Below are 9,953 nucleotides of genomic sequence, written 5' to 3' on the forward strand. Positions count from 1 at the left end.
GTGCGCGGCACCTAGGGTTCGAGGAGCTCCATTCATCCTTGTCGTCCATGCCGCAGCGGGGCATGTGGCGCACATCGAAGGGCGAGCAGGCGGGGTGTGCGCGCCTCGGCCTTTGAGCGGCGGCGGCGGCACTGGCTCCTAGGAGCAGGGCACGTTAGGGTTAAGGGATGGACGCCGGTTGCGTGGGCCGTGCACGGCTGCTGGGCCGAGCGTGGACGCGGGGTGAAGCGAGCCAGCCTCGTAGCTTGTGGCAGCCTAATGATCATAAAACTAAACTACAAGTCATTTTATATGCATGCATGCCTGGCCCATAAACTAAATATTATTTGTACTATGCATTTATCTCTACAACTAAAAAGAGCCACATGTTATCGTCTCCGCGTTTCATCGGACTGCCTCCGTAATCCCGTGCCTCCCCACGACCTCGCGACACCGCCCCACGACGCCGCTGCCTACCAACCTCCCCCTGACCCCGCGACGACGCCCCACGCCCGCCGCCGCCAGCCTTGCCCTGCACGTCGGCGCCGCCAGCCCCTACTCGCCGGCGCCCGCCGCACCGTGGGAAGCCTCGCCGCTGCCTACCAACCTCCCCCTGACCCCGCGACGACGCCCCACGCCCGCCGCCGCCAGCCTTGCCCTGCACGTCGGCGCCGCCAGCCCCTACTCGCCGGCGCCCGCCGCACCGTGGGAAGCCTCCTACTCCCGTGCCCAACCTCCCCACAACCCCGGCGTCGCCCCGCGACGCCGCCCTGCGACGCCGGCGGCGGCCCTTGCCCTGCACGTCGACGCCGCTAGCCCCAAGAAGCCTCCTACTCCCGTGCCCAACCTCCCCACGACCTCGCGATCCCCTTCCTGCTCGCTACGCCACACACGCCCGCTCCTAGATGGCCGCTCGCGCCTCCTCCTTCCGCCCAACGCCGCTGCCTGCGCTCGCAGGTGGCCATGCCCAACGCCCGCGCCTGCTCGTAGGTGGCTCGCCGCGCCCGCTCGTGCCTCCTCCTCCGCCCAACACCTCTGCACGTGCAGCTCGCACCGCACGCGCTCGTTGCCTGCGCTCGCCGGTGGCCGGGCCCAATGCACGTGCCCACTGCGTGGGATACATGGAGGTTGCCGTCGGAGATGCCGTCGCGTGGGATAAGTAGAGGTCGCCATCAGAGACCACTCCGCACCTGCACCGAGCACCTCGCCAAGTCAGACTGCCCCTGCCTTCGATCATCAAACTGCTACCGCAGGAGCTGCGGCCAACGTCAACGAGCATCGCCGGCTCGACAACAAGATGAACCCCTACGCCCCGATCTCTCGCTCTATCTCCCTTGGCTAGATCAACGTTGGGGCGGTTAGATCGACGTCGTCTCCAACCGGATCGACATCATGGGCGCCACCCCATCGATGTGTTGCGCCCCTTCGTCTCCCCTAACTTGACCAGTGTTGGGGCACATGGATTGGCGCCGCCCCCAGCCACATCAACATAGTCGCCCTCCAGTTGATGTGCCCCCTCCTTTGTCTCCCCCAACTAGATCTGCGTTGTGGCGATCAGATCGATGTCGTCGCCAGTCAAATCGATGCCTTGGCCGCCCTCCCATCGACACGCCACCACATTGGCATATGTGTTCATCTCCTAGCTCCCTCTCCCTTCTTATGCATTTTGAATTTCAAGATTGGGCATTTGTATAGTCGGATTGTCGCGTGTTGTGGTTTTTCTAGCATTTCTCAGTTTGAGTTTTTGTCTGATGGGTTTGTTGGTGTCGGTGTTGCAGAGATTGTGGCAGCAACGTCCATCGCGAGCCACGGGCGGATGTCGCGTACTGCATCCATGCGCTTGCCCGGCGCGACAAGCCAAAACCAGGAACTAGATTGTAAGCAGCGCTGCACTCTGCTTTAGATTATTTTCATTCATTCTGTGTATTCGATGCTCTGATGGTTGCTTTAGCTGCTAAATTGGCACTGATCTTGTAATGGTTTTTGGGTGATCGATGAGTCTCGAATGCAATTCCGTTTGTCAAAAAAGGTGATCACACTGTGGATTCGAATGCAGACAAATGTTCAATCGTCAAATGCCCAAGTTTCATGTGTAGTTAGTGCGGAGCAGTGCTATTGATTTGGGGGCCGTTTGGTTCTTTTGCTTAGGCTATGTAGACTCAAATTCTAGAAGACATTATGTTTCTAATTTGGTATCTATATGCTTCTTTTGTTCTGTCAGCTTTTAAAGGTAGCCGCTGTATAAGCTCAGACCAAGCAAATTCCGTGCAGCAATTGAGGCAGCTTTTCTCACTGAACGTGATTTTTTATCAAAAAATGGATGGGGTATGCTCACTGCGGAAGTCTGTAAATAAGCAGTCTGATCCTAATAGCTTTCAGGAAGAGGCGAATTCAAATAACGAGCAAGAGTGCCAATCCGATTCTCAGGTAACCTGATATGGTGAAAATGTACAAGTCCAGTCTGGAGCTACTTCCCTTGATACATCTTTTGAGCTGGCCTCAATTTAATTCGCTAAATTGTAGGTTGTTCGAAAATTGGCACTGTCTTGTGATAGCTGTGATAATCGCCTACCATCCAAGGTTCCGAAAAAAAGGAAGCAAGGGATGAGCAGGTGCTCGGCACTACGAAAAGGTTTGTGGCTAACCTTTTGAGTTGTGAGATACTTCATCTCAGGTATTCTTTACACATCCTTTCTTCCTTTTGATGACCCATGTCTATAAGAATTACTCTGTAGTTATTGTAGTTGAAATAATACTATGGCATATGTAAGAAAATTTAGCACCACACAGATGGTGGAAACTGGGTAAGAGCTTAGAAGAATACATGCTTTGGTTGTATATCCTCTTGAATATTCTGGGTACTGGCTTGAAAGGCACTTTGTCCCGGGTTTGTTATGATGAGTGCCACATTTGGGTTCACATTGAATGTGACCTGACATGCAACAACGTGGAGGTTATTTCCTTACTATTGTATGATGACATTTTGATGTCCTTATTGCTTGATATCTATATGCAACTATTTGATAAATACCTTTTCTTAACTTGGCATTGTGTCATAGGATTTAGAAAAGACAGATTATTACTGTCTGAAATGCAAACTAAAACGCAAAACAGTTCTAGCAACAGCAAAAATGAATACTTCCAATAGTTCAGAGTAAGTCATTTACTGCTCTCTAACTTATGGAGTATGATATGAGTAAATAAGCACTTCAATTCGTAATGTATTTCTCCACAGATGTGCTAGCACTTCAAAGGAAAAGTTGGCCGCAATGATAGATATTTGCTACAACAGCGAGGAGGCACTGTATGTACCTGACAAGCACATGTAATTATTTGGTATTTTGGTGGTATCTCACTGTAATTTAGAACATATATTATTCAATGTGTTGGGAGAGTAGGCTCACATTTTGTGTTATGTGATTTTGTTATTGCAATACTCACTCTTAAGTATTATTTAGTGGATGGCGGGCATTGTAATGTTGACTATGTAGACCAGAAACACCCAACCAACTTTAATATAATGATGCATAATTTTCCTGTGCATCCAAGAAATACTAGCAGTCTGCGTGTTACAATGATTCTACATGCTACTATTTGTAAGATGATTTGAGTTGAGTTATTGCTGGCAGGATACTATGTGTTAATTTCACAAACTTTGTTTTTAATTAAATATTAGTTTTTAATGTTAATATTTAATTTTTACGGTATTGTTATTTTATCATGCGATCCGTGTATTTTAAATATAAGATGTTAGGTATCCCGTAGCAACGCACGGGCACGCTACCTAGTTGAAAGTAAAGAGTCAACTATAGTTATTTGAAAACCATAAACTCGGACATCAGGGAGCACATGCTCAGCACATCAGGGAACACACTGTAGCCCCTTTAATTTTGTCAGTGTAGTGAAAGCAGTAGGCAGCTGTATAACTTAACATGATTACTAAAACACTGCCATTTCTGATTCTAACTTCAATAGGTTCTACCTGAAACTTAATCAATTTCATGATGATCCCAGACAGTTGGGATACACCTTGGGCGCCAAAACCAACTTTTGGAAATAGCTCACTAGTTTTTATCCCATTTTCACCACAGAAGTCATAATACAACGAATGCACGAGGCACTTGTTCTTCCTAGAAAAAACACCATATTACTATGCATTCCATGACCTGTATCAATATCGTCACATATGATATGACAACTTTGGTCATCCAAAACTTCAGAATAGGTATAAAGGGATTCACTGCACTAATTAAAGCACAAAATTTCTTGCGTTTGCCGCATCTGTAGCCTAGCTTCTATGCCTCCCCTCAAGCAACAATTGCATGAGGCACCTTCAAGATATCAAGGGACAAAGTGAGGCCAACTGGCATGTCCAGAGGGTGTCACACCACCGTTTCGATTTCTACATCAACTCAAACCATTCACGAAGCATGCAGGGGCCAATTATAAAACCAAAATTGTTTTTTTTCTCAAACGGGCAAGGGGACTGTGCATCATTATATTAAGGGAATAAGAACATGGTTCAAGTACATGTCAAATCCATGGCTTCAATTAGTTTTTTGGTTCCAGTGACACCTGTTTTACAATTTAACTACCATGTCACTGACGACTTAGCCTAATGGGGCTACCATGGACCTGCAGCTGCGCCTTCGAATTCACCTCCTTCATGACTTGCTGCGCTAATGAACTCCGACACTACAGAAAAACTGGGCTTTACCGACTGCCAAAATCCTTTGCCACCTGCCAAAGGCAGGGCAGTCGGCAAACATTTTCTTTGCCGACTGCTTTGGATTCTTTGCCGACTGCCCAATTATCCTGGCAGGTGGCAAAGAAAAGCTGTCGGCAAAGACGTCATTTGCCGACTGCCTGGTAGGTGGCAAAGAAAAGCTGATGGCAAAGGTGGCCGCCTAGCAGGTGGCAAAGAAAAACTGGTGGCAAAGACCATCGCCGTCCCCTTTGCCACCTGCCAGCCGTTAGGCAGTCCGCAAAGATAAATTTTTTATTTTTGAAATTTGAATTTAGATTTTGGACATTTGATGTCATCACTTGCTCCAAACTTCCTCAAACTTTTTTCATAGCCTCCACATGCAATAAGAGTGAACCTTAAAAACTTTCGTGATTTTGTGACCCTTTTTGCTATATTTTGTTAATTAATTTCTTTAATTGTATTTTCCACCGCAGAATCCTACTTTGAACTGCAGGTGCATCAAATAATAAAATTTAGTCATTCAAAAAATGATATTCATATTGGAGAGTCTATTTTAAGGTCGTTTCCAGAAACTCACCCAAAATTTTGACGTCTTTATCCATAGAATATGACCATGTAGGTGTGGTATAGGTGATTTTTAATTATATAAAATGCAAACGAAGTTAGAAAATTATGAAACTTGACGAGGTGTCATGTTATCACATGTGAAGCCTATGATAAAAGTTTGAGAAAGTTTTGAGCAAGTTGCAACGTCGAATGTTCAAAACCCAAACACCTCTATATGTGATCATATGTGAACACATGCGCAGATGTGTGGGTTTTACACATCTAACGTCGTAACTTTATCCAAATTTTTTAAAATTTTTATCATAGGCTCCACATATGATAACATGACACCTCAACAAGTTTCATAATTTTCCGACTTCGTTTGAATTTTATATAATTAAAAAGCACTTCTACCACACCTGGATGGTCACGTTCAGTGGACAAGGACTTCAAAATTTTGGGTCAGTTTTTGGATATGGTCTAAAAATAAACTTTCCAACATGAATATCATTTTTCTAATGCCTAAGTTTCATTATTTCATGCACTTGTAGTTCAAAGTTGGATTATGCGGCGGAAAATTCAATTAAAAGAAATTAATTAACAAAATATAGAAAAAAATGTCACAAATTTACAAAATTTGTCGAGGTGTCATGTTATCATATATGAATGCTATAATTTTTTTTTGAGAAAGTTAGAGCAAGTTGCAACGTCAAATGTTGATAGCCCACACATCAACACATGCGGGGATGTCTAGGTTTTATACATCTGATATCACAACTTTCTCCAAACTTTTTAATTTTTATATCATAGGCTCCACATGTGATAATATGACACCTCAACAAGTTTTGTAATTTTCCGACTTCGCTTGAATTTTATATAATTAAAAAGCACTTATACCACACCTCGATGGTCATGTTCCGTGGACAAGTACTTCAAAATTTTAGATGAGTTTCTGGATACGGCCTGAAAATAAACTCTTTTACATGAGTATTATTTTTCTAATCCCTAAGTTTCATTATTTCATGCACCTATAGTTTAAAGTTGAATTATGCGAAGGGAAAATTTAATTAAAATAAATTAATTAACAAAATATAGCAAAAAATATCAAAAAAATACGAAATTTATCGAGGTGTCACAAAATCACATGTGGAGCCTATATTAAAAAATTCAAAAAATTTAAAACAAGTTGCGGCTGAAAAAAAAAGAAAAAATATACCTATTTTAGAGCCTTTGCCGACTGCCTGTTTATGGAGCAGTCCGCAAAGGACTTGAACCCTAAAATAATTGAGGCCCGGCCCATCTCCCACCCATATCCCCTCCCTCTCATCTCCCACCCGCGCTGTCACCCCCTCCGCCGCCGCCAGCCTGCCCCGCGCCCGCGATCCTGGCCTGCGCCTCTCCCCCGCCGCCGGCCTGCCCCGCGCCCCCGCCCCCGCCCATCCGCCGCGGGTCATCTCCGTCTCCCAGCTCCTCGGGGTCTCGCTTGTCAACGCCAGCGCCGCCGTGCCGCGCGCGTCCGCCATCGGCTCCGCCGACCCGTTTTCCACCGCAGGCGAAGACAGATCGGCGATCCGCCTGGTGCGTCTGGTTTCCCAGCTCGCGAATCTGACCAACTGTTGTGTACTTGTGCGTTCAATTCATTGGCGTGCGAGAGTAGCTGGGGGCTCCGCGGGCGGCTTTTACGCGTAGGTTTTGTTCGTTGCAGTGTATTGTCTAGTCACTTTGCTACAAGAACCATTGGGATCGAGTATAATTTGATGATTTTATAGGGTGGTTCAAGTTGCCTGTTACCGGAACGCATTTGTTCTGGCATGTTTGTTCTATTGTGTTTTCACAATGTGAATTTATTTGTACCTTTTTTCAGCTGATTGAGTGTTTGTTTACATGATTGATTCGCTCAATTAGACACTTATCGAGCCCCTTCACATAATCCTGGAGTATTTAGGGTATTACTAAGGTAAGCAGTATGCTTATCACTATAGTGCTACTACATTCCACCAACCCTGGAGTAGTGAATATGGTTTCTGGGAAGCAGAGATATTTCCCTCTGTTGCTGGTTCCATTCCATCTGTGTACTGATGACTTTCAGGCATCCCACCGGCGCAGGCTTGCAAACATGTATATCCGAGTGAAGCGTAACAAGACACCCTACTTCATTCAATGTGAACCAACAGAAACGGCTTTGAGCATCAAACAGAAGTTGCATTCGCTGATAGACCAACCTCCTATTAATCAGCAGTTGCTCTTGTGGCCCAGCAGTGATGTGCTTGAAGACTCAAAGACGCTGGCAGATCAAAAGGTACCCATATATCTTGCTGTTTCTGTACATATTCTCCTAAAATGATTTTGTTTTGCCTAATGCACAATCTCATTATTCTTATAGAAGCTTCTATAAGTGAAGTTTAGTTTGTGTACTCGATTGGTACGTACTCCTCCTGATGTTCCATACAGTGGCGTACAGAATCTGCGCGTAGCTTTTCATGGGCTATGATTATTTCCCTGTATATGATTTGTTCATTATTTTAGGGCTGTTAGCACATGCTCTGTTTGATTTGTCTTAGACTTTGAGTAATCTATTTGTTCATTATTTTAGGGCTGTTAGCAGCGCATTGAATGATCTCTAAATTTCAATTTCTTATTTGCAGAAAATTCTTCATACTGTGCATAGAAATGTTTGAGTTGCAAATTAAGTGTGTATATGCATCCAATTTCTTAGTGTTTTAGTGATTTATTCTGATTGCAAACATATACACCGAGTTTCAGGCTGTGAAAATGGTGAAATCTTGCATGGCTGAAAGGACAGAGATGAAAATTGAAGAAGGTAACAAGATTATGTTGCATGAGACTTGAGAAGAGAGGATTGTAAAATCACATGTTTCGACAATCCTTATGTATTTTACAGTATATTTACATGGTTCCAACTTAATTGGCTGTAGTTACAAAGTATGAGTGAATTTTTGTTATGCAATTTGTTTCAGTTTTCAGGATTTTAGCAGGAGTTTCAATTTCTGAATTTTGTGGAGTTAGTTCAGTTCTCATAGTGCATCACTTGGCATAGGTTTCATTTTGTGAATTGTCTTTTTTGTGCAACAGTGATAAGTGATGCACTTGACTATATTGGAGTAAATTTGCAATGACCTGTTTATTTTGACAAGTTCTATTTGTAGGTTGCAAACATTTTAAAATAGCTTTGTTCATTTAGTTTTCAGCTCTCTACTTCTGTGATTTTAGTGTTTTATTGTCTTGCATTTGTATTTATGTTTTCAGGGATTGAGAGGAGCAACGACATGTGGAGAGGAGCAGAGCATCTTGGCAAATTCATTTGTTGGGACCTAGAGTAGCTAATGTGATATGAAGTTTAACTTGTATGAAACTCATGACTTTGTATTTGATGTGATTTTGGATGAAAACATGACTTACTATTTGTATCGGTGTGCTGGAATAAGTGCAGTATAATTTGATGTGTTCTCGTGAGCTATAATAGTAATTGTTAAAATGAGGACGAAAATTGGTATTTATTTGCTTTATACAAATGCTAGAATTTCATGGCCAGAACCAACGTTGCGCTGAAATAACTAGAGCGCCCTTTGCCACCTGCCAATAAAGGCAGTTGGCAAAGAATCCTTTGCCACCTGCCAACAAAGGTAGTTGGCAAAGAATCCTTTGCCACCTGCCAACACTGGCAGGTGGCAAAGGCTTTGTCGACTGCTTTCCTCTTGGCAGGTGGCAAAGGTTTCTTTGCCGACGAATTCTTTGCCACGTGTTCTTTGCCGACTGCCACATGTAAAACAGTTGGCAAAATCTTTGCCACCTGTTTTAGGGCCTTTGCCGACTGCTTTTGGCAGTCGGCAAAGAAGGGAATTCCAGTAGTGCGACTACAGATGATGCAGCAGATCCTATTCTTCCACAGCATCCATGCATTGAGAAAGACCAAGGAGTTGAAGCTCTTTTGTTTGATTTCTGGAGTTTGTCGGGCCGCCAAATGCTCCCAACACTAGTAAAAAAAGCTCTAAACTAGGGGTGGAATTTTTTTACTGACTGTTTGAATTAAAAAACGCCTATGAAAAGAAATCGACGGGCCCGACTCAAGAACCACCAGTAGAAAACCATTTTCACTTGCGGTTTTCTTAAGGAACCGCCCGCCATTAAAAATAGGATTTCTATAAGAGGTTTCATTAGGAGAACCACCAGTAAAAACGTATTTTCATTGGTGGTTTTCTTAAGAAAACCGCCACTGACGGTTCTTGAGTCAGGCCCGTCGATTTCTTTTTACAAGCGTTTTTTAATTGAAATCGTCTATAAAAAAAATTCCACCACCACCTTAGAGCTTTTTTTTTACTACAGCTACGCTGACCACACAAGTATTAGGAGGCAGGGGAGTGGGATCCATGTACGCTTGGGCATGTGCCGTGCTTCCAGTTTTCACTGATCATGCCCAAACATGCATCATCTGACAGGTCCTTAACACACTACTATAAACTGATTCTTTGCCTAGTGCCAGAGGCTTTGCCGAGTGCCGAGTGTCACACTCGGCAAAGCAAAATACTCGGCAAAGGGAGCTCTGCCCAGTGCCGGGCACTCGGCAAACACCGGCACTCAGCAAAGATATTCTGTACCGAGTGCCGGACATTTAGCAAAGCCCGACACTCGGCAAAGATGGCCATAGGTGACGCCCATCTGTCATTACCAATTGTTCACCGTTCGGCACACAATTTTTTTT

The 9,953-nt window shown here is 44.4% G+C and overlaps 2 protein-coding genes across 5 annotated transcripts; both read left to right on the top strand.

Moving 5' to 3' along the window:
• LOC110432390 lies at window positions 914-3,533 on the top strand. 4 transcript variants are annotated; one of them, XM_021452712.1, is made up of 5 exons: window positions 914-1,607; window positions 1,758-1,856; window positions 2,201-2,406; window positions 2,503-2,611; window positions 3,215-3,533. In XM_021452712.1, the coding sequence occupies exons 2-5, from the start codon at window positions 1,796-1,798 to the stop codon at window positions 3,250-3,252; spliced, it is 414 nt and encodes a 137-aa protein (XP_021308387.1). In that variant the 5' UTR covers window positions 914-1,607; window positions 1,758-1,795; the 3' UTR covers window positions 3,253-3,533. The 4 variants fall into 4 exon arrangements, 2 of the variants coding, with proteins under 2 accessions (XP_021308387.1, XP_021308385.1); XR_002449826.1 differs by having other exon boundaries at window positions 914-1,856; window positions 2,503-3,133; XR_002449827.1 differs by having other exon boundaries at window positions 914-1,856; window positions 2,503-2,653.
• LOC8084580 lies at window positions 5,657-8,694 on the top strand. Its single transcript, XM_021453381.1, has 5 exons — window positions 5,657-5,694; window positions 6,523-6,811; window positions 7,323-7,532; window positions 7,997-8,054; window positions 8,501-8,694. The coding sequence occupies exons 1-5, from the start codon at window positions 5,657-5,659 to the stop codon at window positions 8,572-8,574; spliced, it is 669 nt and encodes a 222-aa protein (XP_021309056.1). The 3' UTR covers window positions 8,575-8,694.

The sequence above is a fragment of the Sorghum bicolor genome, chromosome 2, assembly GCF_000003195.3.
Source record: "Sorghum bicolor cultivar BTx623 chromosome 2, Sorghum_bicolor_NCBIv3, whole genome shotgun sequence".
Lineage (NCBI taxonomy): Eukaryota > Viridiplantae > Streptophyta > Magnoliopsida > Poales > Poaceae > Sorghum > Sorghum bicolor.